This window comes from Heptranchias perlo, chromosome 19 (genome assembly GCF_035084215.1).
Source record: "Heptranchias perlo isolate sHepPer1 chromosome 19, sHepPer1.hap1, whole genome shotgun sequence".
Classification (NCBI taxonomy): domain Eukaryota; kingdom Metazoa; phylum Chordata; class Chondrichthyes; order Hexanchiformes; family Hexanchidae; genus Heptranchias; species Heptranchias perlo.
The window spans coordinates 549,669-568,625 of record NC_090343.1 but is presented as its reverse complement, the minus strand read 5'-3'; the positions used below and the strand labels follow the sequence as shown (position 1 = coordinate 568,625).

Genomic DNA, 18,957 nt, shown 5'->3' with positions numbered 1-18,957 from the left:
AGGTTCCCAACCCCCTGCCACTTTAGTTTAAACCCTCCCCAACAGCACTAGCAAACACTCCCCCTAGGACAGCGGTCCCGGCCCTGCCCAGGTGCAGACCGTCCGGTTTGTACTGGTCCCACCTCCCCCAGAACCGTTTCCAGTGTCCCAGGAATTTGAATCCCTCCCCCTTGCACCATTCCTCTAGCCACGTATTCATTTGAAATATCCTCCTATTTCTACTCTGACTAGCACGTGGCACTGGCAGCAATCCTGAGATTACTACCTTTGAGGTCCTATTTTTTAATTTACCTCCTAACTCCCTATATTCTGCTTTTAGGACCTCATCCCCTTTTTTACCTATATCGTTGGTGCCTATGTGCACCACGACAGCTGGCTATTCGTCCTCCCTCTCCAAAATGTTCTGTAGCCGCTCAGAGACGTCCTTGACCCTTGCACCAGGGAGGCAACACACCATCCTGGAGTCTCGGTTGCGGCCGCAGAAACGTCTGTCTATTCCCCTTACAATTGAGTCCCCTATCACTATAGCTCTGCCACTCTTTTTCCTCCCAGCCTGTACAGCAGAGCCACCCATGGTGCCAGGAAGTTGGCTGCTGCTGCCGTCCCCTGATAAGTAGTTTTACAACACCAAGTTATAAATTGCTGGACTATAACTTGGTGTTGTAAAATTGTTTACAATTGTCCCCTGATAAGTCATCCCCCCCAACAGTATCCAAAGTGGTATACCTGTTTGAGAGGGGGATGGCCACAGGGGACCCCTGCACTACCTGCCTGCACCTCTTGCTCTGCCTGGTGGTCACCCATTCACTTCCTGCCTGTACACCCTTTACCTGCGGTGTGACCAACTCGCTAAACGTGCTATCCACGTGGTTCTCAGCATCGCGACTGCACCAGTATGTATCCATCCGCAGCTCCAGTGCCGCAGTGCGGTTTGTCAGTAGCTGCAGCTGGATACACTTCCCGCACACATGGTCGTCAGGGACACAGGAAGTGTCCCTGACTTCCCACATAGAGCAGGAGGAGCATGCCACGGGGCCGAGTGTCCTGCCATGACTTACCCTTTAATTGATTTAAATTAAATTAAAATTAAATGGATCCCACCAATCACACTGGAATTAAGTGATATGCTCAAGGGCCCCTGCTTAACAGTCGTCCCCGCTACACAAAGAGACCGGAATAACCACAAAATACATTAGATTAACTTAAACCAAGCAAAAAACAAATTAAGCCTCAAATACAGTTATTTTTGGATATATTACTCTAGTTAAGTAGTTTAAGCTTTAATTTTAATCAGAGACCAGTAGTTTTACGCTTCTCGTTTTTAATTCAATTTTACCCAATTCCCTAACTCAGAGGAAAAATCTAACACTCGCCAGCCAATCACCGACCTGCTGTCCTGTGACGTCACTCCTTGTTTATTCACCGATTGGCTCTCTGCGGATAGGCCTCGAGCCTGGGCCTTTAGTAGTCTGAGTCCCGCGCTCTCTCCTGGCTCCGCTCCGAGTGCGGATAGGCCTCGAGCCTGGGCCTTTAGTAGTCTCAGAGTCCCGCGCTCTCTCCTGGGTCCGCTCCCGCCTGTAGCTCCGCTCCGAGTGCGGATAGGCCTCGAGCCTGGGCCTTTAGTAGTCTCAGAGTCCCGCGCTCTCTCCTGGGTCCGCTCCCGCCTGTAGCTCCGCTCCGAGTTCCATCCAAAAGCAGCTAATGAAATCTCCAGCAGTGGTAGCATTCTTGCACATAATCCAGACTGACACTCTAGTACAGTACTGAGGGAGTGCTGCAATGTCAGAGGTGCCCTCTTTCGGATGAGACATTAAACCAAAGTCTGTCTGTTGAGGTCAACATGGTTTTATGAAAGAGAAATCGTGTTTGACAAATTTATTGGAGTTTTTTGAGGATGTAACTAGCAGGGTAGATAAAGGGGAACCAGTGGATGTCGTATATTTGGATTTCAAAAGGCATTCGATAAGGTGCCACATAAAAGGTTGTTACACAAGGTAAGGACTCATGGGATTGGGGGTAATATATTATCATGGATAGAGGATTGGTTAATGGACAGAAAACAGAGAGTAGGAATAAACGGGTCATTCTCAGGTTGACAGGCTGTAACTAGTGGGGTGCCGCAAGGATCAGTGCTTGGGCCTCAGCTGTTTACAATCTATATTAATGACTTAGATGAAGGGACCGAGTGTAATGTATCCAAGTTTGCTGACGATACAAAGTTAGGTGGGAAAGTAAGCAGTGAGGAGGACACAAAGAGTCTGCAAAGGGATATCGACAGGTTAAGTGAGTGGCCAAGAAGGTGGCAGATGGAGTATAATGTGGGGAAATATGAGGTTATTCACTTTGGTAGGAAGAATAGAAAAACAGAATATTTTTTAAATGGTGAGAAACAATTAAATGTTGGTGTTCAGAGGGATTTGGGTGCCCTTGTACAAGAAACACAAAAAGTTAACATGTAGATACAGCAAGCAATTAGGAAAGCAAATAGAATGTTGGCTTTTATTGCAAAGGGGTTGGAGTATAAAAGTAAGGAAGTCTGATTACAATTGCACAGGGCTTTGGTGAGACCTCACGGAGTACTCTGTAGAGTTTTGGTTTCCTTATCTAAGGAAGGATATACTTGCCTTAGAGGCGGTGCAGCGAAGGTTCACTAGATTAATTCCTGGGATGAGAGGGTTGTCCTATGAGATTGAGTAGAATGGGCCTTTACTCTCTGGAGTTTAGAAGAATGAGAAGTGATCTCATTGAAACATATAAGATTCTGAGGGGGCTTGACAGGGTGGATGCTGAGAGGCTGTTTCCCATGACCCGAGAATCTAGAACTCGGGGACATAGTCGCAGGATAAGGGGTCGACTGTTCAAGACTGAGATGCGGAGGAATGTTTTCACTCAGAAGGTTGTGAATCTTTGGAATTTTCTACCCCAGTGGGCTGTGGATGCTGAGTCATTGAATATATTCAAGGCTGAGACAGACAGATTTCTAGACTCTTGGGGAATCAAGGGATATGGGGATCAGCAGGAAAGTGGAGTTGAGGTCGAAGATCAGCCATGATCTGATTGAATGGCGGAGCAGGCTCGAGGGGTCATGTGGCCTACTCCTGCTCCTATTTATTATGTAAGGTGGCTCATAGAATCATAGAAATTTACAGCACAGATGGAGGCCATTCAGCCCATCGTGTCAGTGCCAGCCAAGAAAGAACTATCCAACCTAATCCCACTTTCCAGCACTTGGTCCATAGCCCTGTAGATTATGGCACTTCAAGTGCACATCCAAGTACTTTTTAAATGTGATGAGGGTTTCTGCCTCTACCACCATTTCAGGCAGTGAGTTCCAGACCCCCACCACCCTTTGGGTAAAAAAATTTCTCCTCTACTCCCCTCTAATCCTTCTACCAGTTACTTTAAATCTATTCCTCCTGGTTATTGACCCCTCTGCTAAGGGAAATAGGTCCTTCCTGTCCACTCTAACTAGGCCCCTCATAATTTTATACACCTCAATTAAATCACCCCTCAGCCTCCTCTGTTCCAAAGAGAACAATCCCAGCCGATCCAATCTTTCCTCATAGCTTAAATTCTCCAGTCCAGGCAACATCCTCATAAATCTCCTCTGTACCCTCTTTAGTGCAATCACACCTTTCCTGTAATGTGGTGACCAGAACTGTGCACAGTACTCAAGTTGTGGCCTAACTAGTGTTTTATACAGTTCTAGCATAACCTCCCTGCTCTTATATTCTATGCCTTGGCTAATCAAGGAAAGTATCCCATATCCCTTTTTAACCACCTTATCAACCTGTCCTGCTTCCTTCAGGGATCTGTGGACATGCACTCCAAGATCCCTTTGTTCCTCTACACTTCTCAGTATCCTCCCATTTATTGTGTATTCCCTTGCCTTGTTTGCCCTCCCCAAATGTAACACCTCACACTTCTCGGGATTGAATTCCGTTTGCCACTTTTCTGCCCACCTGACCAGTCCATTGATATCTTCCTGCAGACCACAGCTTTCCTCCTCACTATCAACCACACGGCCAATTTTTGTATCATCTGCAAACTTCTGTATGTATAAGATACTTTGGCACTTTTTCGAAATAACAGTAGGTGCCTTGGTCAACATTCAGCACCAAATCAGACTAACTGGTTTCTCATTCCTGTTGCTGTCCATGGGGCTTTGTTGTGTTCAAATCAACTGCTGAGTTTGGAAGAATTTACTTTGGTCCTCGGGCCTCTCCATTCCCTGCACGCTGCCAGAATTGCACCAGATTTGGGGCACTAAGGAATTTAGCGTCCCCCAAGGATTTATCCTTGGTGCCTCCTTTTCCTTATCTGTGCTTCCACATAGAGTCATAGAGTCATAGAGTTATACAGCACGGATAGAGGCCCTTCGGCCCATCGTGTCCGCGCCGGCCATCAGCCCTGTCTACTCTAATCCCATATTCCAGCATTTGGTCCGTAGCCTTGTATGCTATGGCATTTCAAGTGCTCATCCAAATGCTTCTTGAATGTTGTGAGGGTTCCTGCCTCCACAACCCTTTCAGACAGTGAGTTCCAGACTCCAACCACCCTCTGGGTGAAAAAGTTCTTTCTCAAATCCCCTCTAAACCTCCCGCCTTTTACCTTGAATCTATGTCCCCTTGTTATAGAACCCTCAACGAAGGGAAAAAGCTCCTTAGTATCCATCCTATCTGTGCCCCTCATAATTTTGTACACCTCAATCATGTCCCCCCTCAGCCTCCTCTGCTCCAAGGAAAACAAACCCAATCTTCCCAGTTTCTCTTCATAGCTGAAGCGCTCCAGCCCTGGTAACATCCTGGTGAATCTCCTCTGCACCCTCTCCAAAGCGATCACATCCTTCCTGTAGTGTGGCGACCAGAACTGCACACAGTACTCCAGCTGTGGCCTAACCAGTGTTTTATACAGCTCCATCATAACCTCCTTGCTCTTATATTCTATGCCTCGGCTAATAAAGGCAAGTATCCCATATGCCTTCTTTACCACCTTATCTACCTGTTCCGCCGCCTTCAGGGATCTGTGAACTTGCACACCAAGATCCCTCTGACCCTCTGTCTTGCCTAGGGTCCTCCCATTCATTGTGTATTCCCTTGCCTTGTTAGTCCCTCCAAAGTGCATCACCTCGCACTTTTCCGGGTTAAATTCCATTTGCCACTGTTCCGCCCATCTGACCAACCCATCTATATCGTCCTGCAGACTGAGGCTATCCTCCTCGCTATTTACCACCCTACCAATTTTTGTATCATCAGCGAACTTACTGATCATACCTTTTACATTCATATCCAAGTCATTAATGTAGACCACAAACAGCAAGGGACCCAGCACCGATCCCTGTGGTACCCCACTGGCCACAGGCTTCCAGTCACAAAAACAACCTTCGACCATCACCCTCTGCCTTCTGCCACTAAGCCAGTTTTGTATCCAAAGTGCCAAGGCACCCTGGATTCCATGGGCTCGTACCTTCTTGACCAGTCTCCTGTGGGGGACTTTATCGAAGGCCTTACTGAAATCCATGTATACCACATCCACTGCGTTACCCTCATCCACACGCCTAGTCACCCCCTCAAAAAATTCAATCAATTTAGTCAGACATGATCTTCCCTTGACAAAGCCATGTTGACTATCCCTATATGCTGATGATACCCAGCTCTACCTCCCCACTATCTTTCTCAACCCCTCAACTGCCTTTGTGCTGTCAGATTGCCTGTCCAACATCATGTCTTGGATGAGTAGCAGTTTCCTCGAGCTCAATATTGGAAAGACCAAATCCATAATCCAGCCACTGGTATAAACTTCACTCTCTTGCCACTGACTCCATCCTCTTCCTGACTGCTTTCTCGGATTGAACCAGACCATCCATAACCTGAGTTCTAGTTGATCCTGAGCTGAGCTTTAAACCCTACCTTCTATCCATTTCCAAGATGATTGGCTCGTATTGGCCTAGAAATTGGTCTGCACAGCGCACGTCTTTCGTATTTTGCACAAACAAGTAAGGGGCCACTGCCTGTTTGAGGCCCCGTTCTGTATGATTAGTTCACCCTGAGACAGCCGGCTCCATCGGGGCTTCACTCAGGGAAATCAGCCCTAGGGTTCGCCTGCAACCAAGAAGCAGAAGTGCCCCTCCCAACCCCACATTTAACCCCCCCCCCACTCAATTGCTGCTCGTGACCCCCTCCCCCACCCCGGCCCTGATCCCTCCATGGTTCCCGACCTGACCCCCACGACACCTGACCCCGACCCAATCCCTGACCCCAATCTAAGCTAACAGCAGCCCAAACTTTGACTCCTTTTCATGCTTCGCCAGCAACGTTGATATGAGGCTCGAGGCCCAATTTCTCGGGTCTCACCATTCAGGTGTGGCGGTGCAAACTACCCCCCTTCCCATGCCTAAAAATTCTTGCAGCCCAATTCCTAGACCATTGACTCTGCAATATTGTTTGTGTTGATCCCTAACCTCAGCCTCTCCATCACTGAGATTCTTAGTGTTTCTGTCATCTCCAGACTCAACTATTTCAATGCTCTCCTTGTTGGCCTCCCATCCTGTATCCTCCATAAACTCCAACTTGTTCAAAATTCTGCAGTTCTATCTTGTCCCACATGTCCATTACCTCGTCCTCATTGACCTACACTGGCTCCTGGTCCCCAAACATATTACACTTGAAATCCTTGCCCACGTTTATAAACCCCTCCCTGTCCTTGCACACCCTTCTCTATGCAAACTCCTTCAGCCATATATCTTCTGCACATCCCCTCCTCTTCACCCCACCTTTGATGCATTTTTCTTATTCTTTGGACCTCTCTCCCTAAACCTCATCAAATTTAAAAACCTCCTCCAGACCCATCTCTTTTACCAAGCTTTCGATCACCCCCCAGAATCATAGAATGGTTACAGCACAGAAGGAGGCCATTCGGCCCATCGAGCCTGTGCCGTCTCTTTGTAAGAGCAATCCAGTTAGTCCCATTCCCCCGCTCTTTCCCCGTAGTCCAGCAAATTTTTTCCCTTCAAGTGTTTATCCAATTCCTTTTTGAAAGCCACAATTGAATCTGCTTCTACCACCCTTTAAGGCAGCGCAATCCAGATTATAATTACTCGCTGCTTAAAAAAGTTTTTCCTCATGTTGACTTTGGTTCTTTTGCCAATCACCTTAATTCTGAGTCCTCTGGTCCTCGACCCTTCCAAAATGGGAACAGTTTCTCTTTATCGACTTTATATAAACCCTTCATGATTTTGAACATTTCTATCAAACGTCCTCTTAACCTTCTCTGTTCCAAGGAGAACAACCCCAGCTTCTCCAGTCTCTCCACGTAACTAAAGCCCCTCATCCCTGGAACCATTCTAGTAAATCTTTTCTGCACCCTCTACAAGGCCTTCGCATCCTTTCTAAAGTGCGGTGCCCAGAATTGGACACAATACTCCAGTTGTGGCCAAACCAGTGTTTTATAAAAGTTCAACATAACTTCCTTGCTTTTGTACTGTATGCTTCTATTTATAAAGCCCAGGATCCCATATGTTTCTTTTAAACAGCATTATCAACCTGTTGTGCCACCTTCAAAGATTTGTGCACGTAAACCCCCAGGTCTCTCTGTTCCTGCATCCCCTTTAGAATTGTACCATTTAGTTTATTTTGCCTCTCCTCATTCTTCCTGCCAAAATGCATCACTTCACACCTCTGCATTAAATTTCATCCCCCAGGTGTCTACCCATTCCACGAGCCTGTATATTTTCTCTTGAAGTCTATAAATCTATCACTATCCTCCTCACTCTACTACACTTCCAAGTTTTGTATCATTTGCAAATTTTGAAATTGTGCCCTGTACACCCAAGTCCAAGTCATTAATATATATCAAAAAAAGCAGTGGTCCCAGCACTGACCCCTGGGGAACACCACTGTACACCTCCCTCCAGTCTGAAAAACAACCGTTCACCACTACTCTCTGTTTCCTGTCACTTAGCCAATTTTGTATCCATGCTGCCACTGCCCCTTTTATTCCATGGGCTTCAATTTTTTTTTATTCGTTCATGGGATGTGGGCGTCGCTGGCGAGGCCGGCATTTATTGCCCATCCCTAATTGCCCTCGAGAAGGTGGTGGTGAGCCGCCTTCTTGAACCGCTGCAGTCCGTGTGGTGACGGTTCTCCCACAGTGCTGTTAGGAAGGGAGTTCCAGGATTTTGACCCAGCGACGATGAAGGAACGGCGATATATTTCCAAGTCGGGATGGTGTGTGACTTGGAGGGGAACGTGCAGGTGGTGTTGTTCCCATGTGCCTGCTGCTCTTGTCCTTCTAGGTGGTAGAGGTCGCGGGTTTGGGAGGTGCTGTCGAAGAAGCCTTGGCGAGTTGCTGCAGTGCATCCTGTGGATGGTACACACTGCAGCCACAATGCGCCGGTGGTGAAGGGAATTTTGCTGATAAGCCTATTGGGCGGCACTTTATCAAACACCTTTTGAAAATTCATATGCACAACATCAACCACATTGCCCTCATCAACCCTCTCTGTTACCTCATCAGAAAATTCAATCAAGTTAGTTAAACACGATTTGCCTTTAACAAATCCGTGCTGGCTTTCCGTAATTAATCCACACTTGTCCAAGTGACTGCTAGTTTCGTCCCGGATTATTGTTTCTAAAAGCTTCCCCACCACCGAGGTTAAACTGACTGGCCTATAGTTGCTGGGTTTATCATTACATCCTTTTTTGAACAAGGGTGTAACATTTGCAATTCTCCAGTCCTCTGGCACCTCCCCTGTATCTACGGGTGTTTGGAAGATTATGGCCAGTACCTCCGCAATTTCCACCCTTACTTCCCTCAGCAACCTAGGATGCATCCCATCCGGACCGGGTGGCATATTTGCTTTTAGTACAGCCAGCCTTTCTAGTACCTCCTCTTTATCAATTTTTAGCCCATCCAGTATCTCAATTATCTCCTCTTTTACTGTGACTTTGGCAGCATCTTCTTCCTTGGTAAAGACAGATGTAAAGTCCTCATTTAGTACCTCAGCCATCCCCTCTGCATCCATGAGTAGATCTCCTTTTCGGTCCCTAATCGGCCCCACCCCTCCTCTTACTACCCGTTTACTATTTCTATGCCGATAGAAGACTTTTGGATTCCCTTTTATGTTGGCTGCCAGTCTATTCTCATACTCTCTCTTTGCCCCTCTTATTTCCTTTTTCACTTCTCCTCTGTATCATAGAATCATAGAATCATAGAAGTTACAACATGGAAACAGGCCCTTCGGCCCAACATGTCCATGTCGCCCAGTTTATACCACTAAGCTAGTCCCAATTGCCTGCACTTGGCCCATATCCCTCTATACCCATCTTACCCATGTAACTGTCCAAATGCTTTTTAAAAGACAAAATTGTACCCGCCTCTACTACTGCCTCTGGCAGCTCGTTCCAGACACTCACCACCCTTTGAGTGAAAAAATTGCCCCTCTGGACCCTTTTGTATCTCTCCCCTCTCACCTTAAATCTATGCCCCCTCGTTATAAACTCCCCTACCTTTTGACTATCGACCTTATCTATGCCCCTCATTATTTTATAGACTTCTATAAGATCACCCCTTAACCTCCTACTCTCCAGGGAAAAAAGTCCCAGTCTGTCTAACCTCTCCCTGTAAGTCAAACCATCAAGTCCCGGTAGCATCCTAGTAAATCTTTTCTGCACTCTTTTTAGTTTAATAATATCCTTTCTATAATAGGGTGACCAGAACTGTACACAGTACTCCAAGTGTGGCCTCACCGATGCCCTGTACAACTTCAACAAGACATCCCAACTCCTGCATTCAATGTTCTGACCAATGAAACCAAGCATGCCGAATGCCTTCTTCACCACCCTATCCACCTGTGACTCCACTTTCAAGGAGCTATGAATCTGTACTCCTAGATCTCTTTGTTCTATAACTCTCCCCAACGCCCTACCATTAACGGAGTAGGTCCTGGCCCGATTCGATCTACCAAAATGCATCACCTCACATTTATCTAAATTAAACTCCATCTGCCATTCATCGGCCCACTGGCCCAATTTATCAAGATCCCGTTGCAATCCTAGATAACCTTCTTCACTGTCCACAATGCCACCAATCTTGGTGTCATCTGCAAACTTACTAACCATGCCTCCTAAATTCTCATCCAAATCATTAATATAAATAACAAATAACAGCGGACCCAGCACCGATCCCTGAGGCACACCGCTGGACACAGGCATCCAGTTTGAAAAACAACCCTCTACAACCACCCTCTGTCTTCTGTCGTCAAGCCAATTTTGTATCCAATTGGCTACCTCACCTTGGATCCCATGAGATTTAACCTTATGTAACAACCTACCATGCGGTACCTTGTCAAAGGCTTTGCTGAAGTCCATGTGGACCACGTCTACTGCACAGCCCTCATCTATCTTCTTGGTTACCCCTTCAAAAAACTCCATCAAATTCGTGAGAGATGATTTTCCTCTCACAAAACCATGCTGACTGTTCCTAATTAGTCCCTGCCTCTCCAAATGCCTGTAGATCCTGTCCCTCAGAATACCCTCTAACAACTTACCCACTACAGATGTCAGGCTCACCGGTCTGTAGTTCCCAGGCTTTTCCCTGCCGCCCTTCTTAAACAAAGGCACAACATTTGCTACCCTCCAATCTTCAGGCACCTCACCTGTAGCGGTGGATGATTCAAATATCTCTGCTAGGGGACCCGCAATTTCCTCCCTAACCTCCCATAATGTCCTGGGATACATTTCATCAGGTCCCGGAGATTTATCTACCTTGATGCGCATTAAGACTTCCAGCACCTCCCTCTCTGTAATATGTACACTCCTCAAGACATCACTATTTATTTCCCCAAGTTCCCTAACATCCATGCCTTTCTCAACCGTAAATACCGATGTGAAATATTCATTCAGGATCTCACCCATCTCTTGTGGTTCCGCACATAGATGACCTTGTTGATCCTTAAGAGGCCCTACTCTCTCCCTAGTTACCCTTTTGCCCTTTATGTATTTGTAGAAGCTCTTTGGATTCTCCTTTGCCTTATCTGCCAAAGCAATCTCGTGTCCCCTTTTTGCCCTCCTGATTTCTCTCTTAACTCTACTCCGGCCCTCTTCAAGGGATCCACTTGATCCCAGCTGCCTATGCATGTCATATGCCTCCTTCTTCTTTTTGACGAGGGCCTCAATCTCCCGAGTCATCCAAGGTTCCCTACTTCTACCAGCCTTGCCCTTCACTTTATAAGGAATGTGCTTACCCTGAACCCTGGTTAACACACTTTTGAAAGCCTCCCACTTACCAGACGTCCCTTTGCCTGCCAACAGACTCTCCCAATCAACTTCTGAAAGTTCCTGTCTAATACCATCAAAATTGGCCTTTCCCCAATTTAGAATTTTAACTTTTGGGCCAGACCTATCCTTCTCCATAGCTATCTTAAAACTAATGGAATTATGATCACTGGTCCCAAAGTGATCCCTCACTAACACTTCTGTCACCTGCCCTTCCTTATTTCCCAAGAGGAGGTCAAGTTTTGCCCCCTCTCTAGTCGGGCCATCCACATACTGAATGAGAAATTCCTCCTGAATACACTCAACAAATTTCTCTCCATCCAAGCCCCTAATGCTATGGCTGTCCCAGTCAATGTTGGGAAAGTTAAAGTCCCCTACTATTACCACCCTATTTTTCTTGCAGCTGTCTGTAATCTCCTTACATATTTGCTCCTCAATTTCCCGTTGACTATTTGGGGGTCTGTAGTACAATCCTATCAAAGTGATCTCTCCCTTCTTATTTTTCAGTTCTACCCATATAGACTCAGTGGGCGAACCCTCGGATATATCCCCTCTCACTACTGCCGTGATGTTCTCCCTAATCAAGAACGCAACTCCCCCTCCTCTTTTACCTCCTGCTCTATCTTTCCTATAGCATCTGTACCCTGGAACATTGAGCTGCCAGTCCTGCCCCTCCCTTAGCCATGTTTCAGTAATAGCTATAACATCCCAGTCCCATGTACCCATCCATGCCCTGAGTTCATCTGCCTTGCCCATCAGACTTCTTGCATTGAAATAAATGCAGTTTAATCTAGACTTCCCTTTGATCTTTGCCCTGCTTTCTCAGACCATCTGTCCGGTCATGTTCTGTACACTCTCCCTTACTGCCTTTTGTTTCTGTCACCACTTTATTTCCCACTGACTTCCTGCATCGGTTCCCATCCCCCTGCCACATTAGTTTAAACCCTCCCCAACAGCACTTGCAAACACTCCCCCTAGGACATTGATTCCAGTCCTGCCCAGATGCAGACCGTCCAATTTGTACTGGTCCCACCTCCCCCAGAACCGGTTCCAATGGCCCAGGAATTTGAATCCCTCCCTCTTGCACCATCTCTCAAGCCACGTATTCATCTTAGCTATCCTGTCATTCCTACTCTGACTAGCCCGTGGCACTGGTAGCAATCCTGAGATTACTACCTTTGAGGTCCTACTCTTTCGTTTAACTCCTAACTCCCTAAATTCAGCTTGTAGGACCTCATCCTGTTTTTTACCTATATCGTTGGTGCCTATATGCACCACGACAACTGGCTGTTCACCCTCCCCCTCCAGAATGTCCTGCAGCCGCTCCGAGACATCCTTGACCCTTGCACCAGGGAGGCAACATACCATCCTGGAGTCTCGGTTGCGTCCGCAGAAACGCCTGTCTATTCCCCTTACAATCGAGTCCCCTATCATTATAGCTCTGCCACTCTTTTTCCTGCCCTCCTGTGCAGCAGAGCCAGCCACGGTGCCATGAACCTGGCCACTGCCACCTTCCCCTGGTGAGCCATCTCCCCCAACAGCATCCAAAACGGTATACATGTTTTGGAGGGAGATGACCGCAGGGGACCCCTGCACTGCCTTCCTACTCTTCCTCTGTCTGTTGGTCACCCATTCACTATCTCCCTCAGTAATTTTTATCTGCGGTGTGACCAACTCACTGAACGTGCTATCCACGACTTTCTCAGCATCGCGGATGCTCCAAAGTGAATCCATCCGCAGCTCCAGAGCCGTCAAGCGTTCAAACAGTAGCTGCAGCTGGACACACTTCCCGCAGGTGAAGGAATCAGGGATATGGGAAGGATCCCTGAATTCCCACATCCCACAAGAGGAACATGACACGGCTGTGGGATCTCCTGCCATGACTTAACCCTTAAGTTAGCTTAACAACAACTACAATGTCAAGAGAAAAAAAAGGAAAGAAAAACTACTTACCACTCCCTTTAAGGAGTTTACTCCTTTAAATTGTTCTTAATTTAGAGAATGTTAACTACACTAGGGACCTTGATTCACTAAAAAAAACGCTACTTCCTATAAGACCTGCAGACCTTCCCTTTCTTTTTACTTTCGTTACTGTAGATAAGTAGAAATACTCACCTGAACCTACTCACCAATCAGGTGCCTCCCCTGTGTCGCGTCCCGATCTGATTCCTGACGTCACTTCGAACTCCGGCGCCGCTCGGCTCGGCTCCTCTCAGCTGTTCTCAGCGCTCTGAAATCCCGCCTTTTATCGGACGCTCCCTCCGCTCGGCTCGGCTCCTCTCAGCTGTTCTCAGCGCTCTGAAATCCCGCCTTTTATCGGACGCTCCCTCCGCTCGGCTCGGCTCCTCTCCTCTGAACTTTCTATATTCAGCCTGGTTCTCACCTGTGTTATCAACCTGATATCTGTCATACGCCCCTTTTTCTGCTTCATCTTACTCTCTATCTCTTTTGTCATCCAGGGAGCTCTGGTTTTAGTTGCCCTCCTTTCTCCCTCGTGGGAATGTACCTGGACTGTACCCGAACCATCTCCTCTTTAAAGGCTGCCCGTTGTTCCATTACAGTTTTGCCTGCCAATCTTTGATTCCAATTTACCCGGGCCAGATCCGTTCTTAACCCACTGAAATTATCCCTCCTCCAATTGAGTATTTTTACTCTAGATTGCTCCTTGTCCTAAATGTTCCCCCACTGAAACTTGCTCCACTTGACCCACTTCATTCCCCTGAACCAGATCCAGCAATGCCTCCTTCCTCGTTGGGCCGGAAACAAACCGATCAAGAAAGTTCTCCCGAACACACTTCAGAAATTCCTCCCCCTCTCTGCCCTTTACACTATTACTGACCCAGTCTATATTAGGATAGTAATCTCTCCCTTCTGGCTTGATATCACTTTGTCTACACCAATTTCTTACATTATATAAATGCAAATTGCTATTGCTCTTGCAGCGGCACATTTAGAAGAGAAAATGAGAAAGAGAGAGGTAAGTCATGTCACTTTTAGTAGGATGACATAAGGGTTTTGTGATATGGTTGACTGATAATTAATGTAGGGTTCAATAGGAAGTAAAGGATGAGAAGTGATGATGAACTCACAGTCAGCACATGTCCTCCTACTTCCCTATGCCCAACACCACTTGCGGCCTCCCTATCTTTTATTTATTTGTTCCCGGGATGGGAACTCGGGTTTGGGGGCTGCCCCCATGACTGATCTACCCTGGCTGCTTTTAAAACATAGAAACATAGAAAATAGGAGCAAGAGTAGGCCATTCGGCCCTTCGGGCCTGCTCCACCATTCAAAATGATCATGGCTGATCGTCTAACTCAGTACCCTGTTCCAGCTTTTTCCCCATATCCCTTGATCCCTTTAGCATTAAAAAAATATATCTATCTCCCTCTTGAATACATCTAATGACTTGGCCTCCACTGCCTTCTGTGGGAGAGAATTCCACAGGTTCACCACCCTCTGAGTGAAGAAATTTCTCCTCGTCTCGGTTCTAAATGGCACACCCCGTATCCTGAGACTGTGACCCCTGGTTCTGGACTCCCCAGCCATCGGGAACATCCTCCCTGCATCTAGCCTGTCTAGTCCTGTTAGAATTTTATATGTTTCGATGAGATCACCTCTCATTCTTCTAAACTCTAGTGAATATAGGCCTAGTCGACCCAATCTCTCCTCATACGTCAGTCCTGCCATCCCAGGAATCAGTCTGGTAAACCTTCGTTGCACTCCCTCCATGGCAAGGACATCCTTCCTCAGATAAGGAGACCAAAACTGCACACAATACTCCAGATGTGGTCTCACCGAGACCCTGAATAACTGCAGTAAGACATCCCTGCTCCTGTACTCAAATCCTCTTGCAATGAAGGCCAACATACCATTCGCCTTCCCAACTGCTTGCTGCACCTGAATGCTCGCTTTCAGTGACTGGTGTACAAGGACACCCAGGTCTTGTTGCACCTCCCCTTTTCCCAATCTATCACCATTCAGATAATGACCTGCCTTTTGTCTCTCCTCTTTGAAAAAGTATGCAGAAAGTGAGAATTGCCTCTTGTTCCAATGACATGCTGTAAAACCAAGGTGTCAGCATACAACCCATAATAAGTGTGATGACAAACAATTAAATTCCATTTGAAGCTTTTGTGGGATGAATGAGGTAGCCAATCTCTGGACAGCAATCAGATTATTGCCTGCAGCCTAAACAATGTTGAGGATGGTTGGCTCTTGGAGTTGCCTAAGGCCTTTAAATATTGTACCTGCCCCTCCCTGTGGGTGAGCTCATAACCAGAGCTATTTATAATTCCTGTAGCTTGCCCTGGAATTCTGATGGGAGCAGAGTCAGTGATGTTGGGAAGGTGCTATCCTCACCCTGGAAGATCCAGGCTATAGCCTTGTGGAGGACGCAGACCATGGCCAGAATCTTCTGATTAATTAAAGTGAATTGATTAGTAAAACAAAACACTCTTCACTTAACCAGACTTGACTACATTGCAATGAATGTACTGACACTGTAAAGAAGTCCTTCCATATTGTTGCAGATTTACAACTCTGAGTTGGAGAATGAATATAATAACTTTCAAGATTGGCTCTATATCTTCCCTCTGTACCGAGGTAAAGCCAATGAAGATGAATTTGGAGAAAGCATTGATGATCGAACTATGGGGAAATACAAGGTCAGCTTAGCTATTCTTACATGATAACTTTCTTGTAATGTTCTTTAAGAAACAACTTAAAACACTTGAATCTGGGGCTCTTTTCATTAGAATAAGGAAGGTTAGGAGAAAGAAGTATTCAAAATTATAAGGGGTTTTGAAAAGGTAAATTGGGGAAAAACTATTTCTTCTGGTTGGTGAGTCAGTAACTAAAGGGCATAAATTTAAGATCATACCAAAAGAAAGAAGGGAGAGGATCGGAGAATACTTTTCACACCATATCAAATAGTGTTGGAAGCAGCATCCAAAACATCTTTTAAGAGGGAAGTGGATAATTACTTGAAGAAGAGAAGTTTAAAGGTTATGGGGGGGAAAAGGGTAGGGAAATGGGACTAAGGGGAGAGCTCTTTCAGAGAGAGGGCACAGGGGCGATGGGCCGAATGGGGAAGGGGCAGGGGAATGGGACTAAGCAGATAGCCCTTTCAGAGAGAGGGCACAGGGGTGACGGGCCTGATGGCCTCCTTCTGTGTTGTATAGTTCTATGATTCTAGGTACCATATTTGCTTGCAGAACCCCTCATGATGTGCTTCAAACATTGGTTCCCTGGTCTCCTTTGGGATCCTTGGACACTTGCCACCTGGTCCAGGGGATTTGAAATTTGGTCCATCTAAGTTCTTCGGGCACACTGACTTCAAAATCCTCTAGCATATTGGACATACTACAAAAATTGGATAGCAAGTTATTGTTATCTGTCTTGGTGAATTCTTCTGGAAAACATTTTATTTGACAGAATTCTAAATTCCTCTCTATTTACTGTTCTACTGTTAGTGCTGGGAGGATCTTTTCATGTCATGTTCAACCAGTTTTTCTGTCTTCTCTTTGACACTTTTTTCTACCTCTATTCTTAGTCTTTTAATCTGTTTATCAAATTCCTACTCTCCCTGACGTCTCCCTTGTAGTGTTTGTTTTTCTTTCATATTCCCATTTCCCTGGACAGAAGGACCTGAAGCAAGAATGTAGGGAGATGGGGCGGGTCTCAGGCCGGGGTCCAGGACAGGGGTCTAAGGCTGAGGTCTCGGCCCAGGGCCTCGGGCCGGGGTCTCTGTAATGAGCTTGTTGGGTCAAATAGTCTTTCCCTTCCAAAAATTCCTATGATGCTGCCAGTGTACGATGACCATCTGTTACTATTGGACCATCTGTTACTATTGGACTATCTTATTATTGGACCATCTGTTACTATTGGACTATCTACACAAAGTGAGCTTGAGGCATCCAGCAGCAGTTCAGATACTGTCACCTCCTAAAGTAGAGGTTGTATCTTCACAGTCCTTTCAGAGGATAAAAGCAAATTGCACAACTCCTGAATTTTATTTAATTACCTATTTTCCTTTTTGCAGGGCTCCTTCCTAATCTACCCCAGTAACGAGGTGAAAGCTGATTTTAAGATATTGCAGGGTATCCCGAAGAACAGACCAGTCAAAGTTCTTGTCAGGATTTATGTGGTGAAAGTGAGTACACTTTTCACTAAATTATGAAGGTATTCACTACTACAATTTGTTGTGTGTGGAATGGAGCCTCTTTCATCTACTTTTGTATACATTTAATTTTTCAGCAAATCTGCTAAAAAGCCTAAAATAATAAGGTTTTGAGGAATTGGAATGAAAACCTAGAATATAAAAAAAGATAAATTATAGAGCTAATTTTCCTGGGCCCCCTCTGCCCAGCCACCAAACAGCAGAGGCCTGGGATTCCTCAATTTGCTGTCCCAGGCCATTTAACTGTCCCAGTGGCATCCTCAATGCAGGCCCGCCCCCGAGTGCTGGAGTTAGGGCCTGGTAAGTCAGGAGAGCTGCAGGCTTCTCGGGCCTGAGTGATCGGGACTTTCCGGATGCCAGTGTAGATCAGCAGCTAGAAGTTCCCAAATTGAGCCGAAGATTCTTGTTGGGGGAGGAACAAAAAATATTACTGTGGCCTCCCTTGAGTTCCGCAGCTGACCCCTGGGATCCCTGTGAACTCTCCAGTCACTGGGGTCCAGGGACAAGCCCATCGCCAGGCTTGCTCAATACTCCTGCAAGTATTGCATCAGAAAAAGAGGCAAGGGGCTGGGAGTGCCTCATCCTGCCTTATTAACATTGCTCCATCTAGACTGAACCTCTTCAGCTGCCGATCAGGCTCTGTTCCCACTGGAAAATCGCACAAAACCTGGACCGGTGTTTTAGGGGCCAGATCTGGTGACCCTTGCACCAGGAAATGTTCGCAAAAGCCCGGAAAATTGGCCCTATGATTATATTTGTCAAACCTCTGTGGATTTCAAAACTAAAAACTCTTTTCCTCCAAGGCGACCAACCTTGCTCCCGCTGACCCGAATGGGAAGTCCGATCCCTACATTGTAGTTAAAGTTGGCGAACAAGTCCAGGACAGTAAGGATCGTTACATCCCCAAACAGCTGAACCCTGTCTTTGGAGAGTGAGTACTGAATGGAAGGTTTCTAGTTCTAAAATCTGATTGAGTAAAATGTAGGAAACTCAAACAAAATGAAGCATTTTTGTTCATAATTTATAGATTTCCTCTGTACAACGTTTCTTATCTTAAAAATAGTTCATTTTTACGGAAAGGTACTGCCCTCAAAATGCTTCTGCAACTGGTTGCTAGAAATTGGTAAAATGGACAAAGTAAATAAAAACAAAATTGATTATTAATGAACGTTCATCTGGGAAAAGAAATAACAGCCAAGTGCCAGGAACAATGAATATGTATTCTGGGCTATTAAATGACAACATAATCTATTCAGAATGACTCCGAGCATAAACAGCACTTGTCAGATACCACAGGTGGCCATCAACATACCTTTATTTACGTGTATGGTGTTTGCTGTCCAATAATAAAGTACCTGTCTTATGGGCTGGCTTCTCAAAGGTAAGACTGTATTTCAGAGGTTTTTTTCAGTTTAAGGATTAAGTTTTTTAGTTACAATCTTGACATAGCCACAAACACGGGGCCAAGTGCAGCTCCATAGATAAACATAGATGTAATTCTGG

The 18,957-nt window shown here is 46.0% G+C and overlaps 1 protein-coding gene across 2 annotated transcripts in view; it reads left to right on the top strand.

Moving 5' to 3' along the window:
• The window catches only part of fer1l4 (fer-1 like family member 4), a 320,348-nt gene that overhangs the window by 178,652 nt on the left and 122,739 nt on the right, over positions 1-18,957 (top strand). For both annotated transcript variants that reach the window (XM_068000123.1, XM_068000124.1), the window contains 3 exons: positions 15,806-15,940; positions 17,317-17,427; positions 18,258-18,385. In XM_068000123.1, coding sequence (XP_067856224.1) covers positions 15,806-15,940; positions 17,317-17,427; positions 18,258-18,385 — 374 coding nt within the window. The remainder of the gene's footprint in view (positions 1-15,805; positions 15,941-17,316; positions 17,428-18,257; positions 18,386-18,957) is intronic.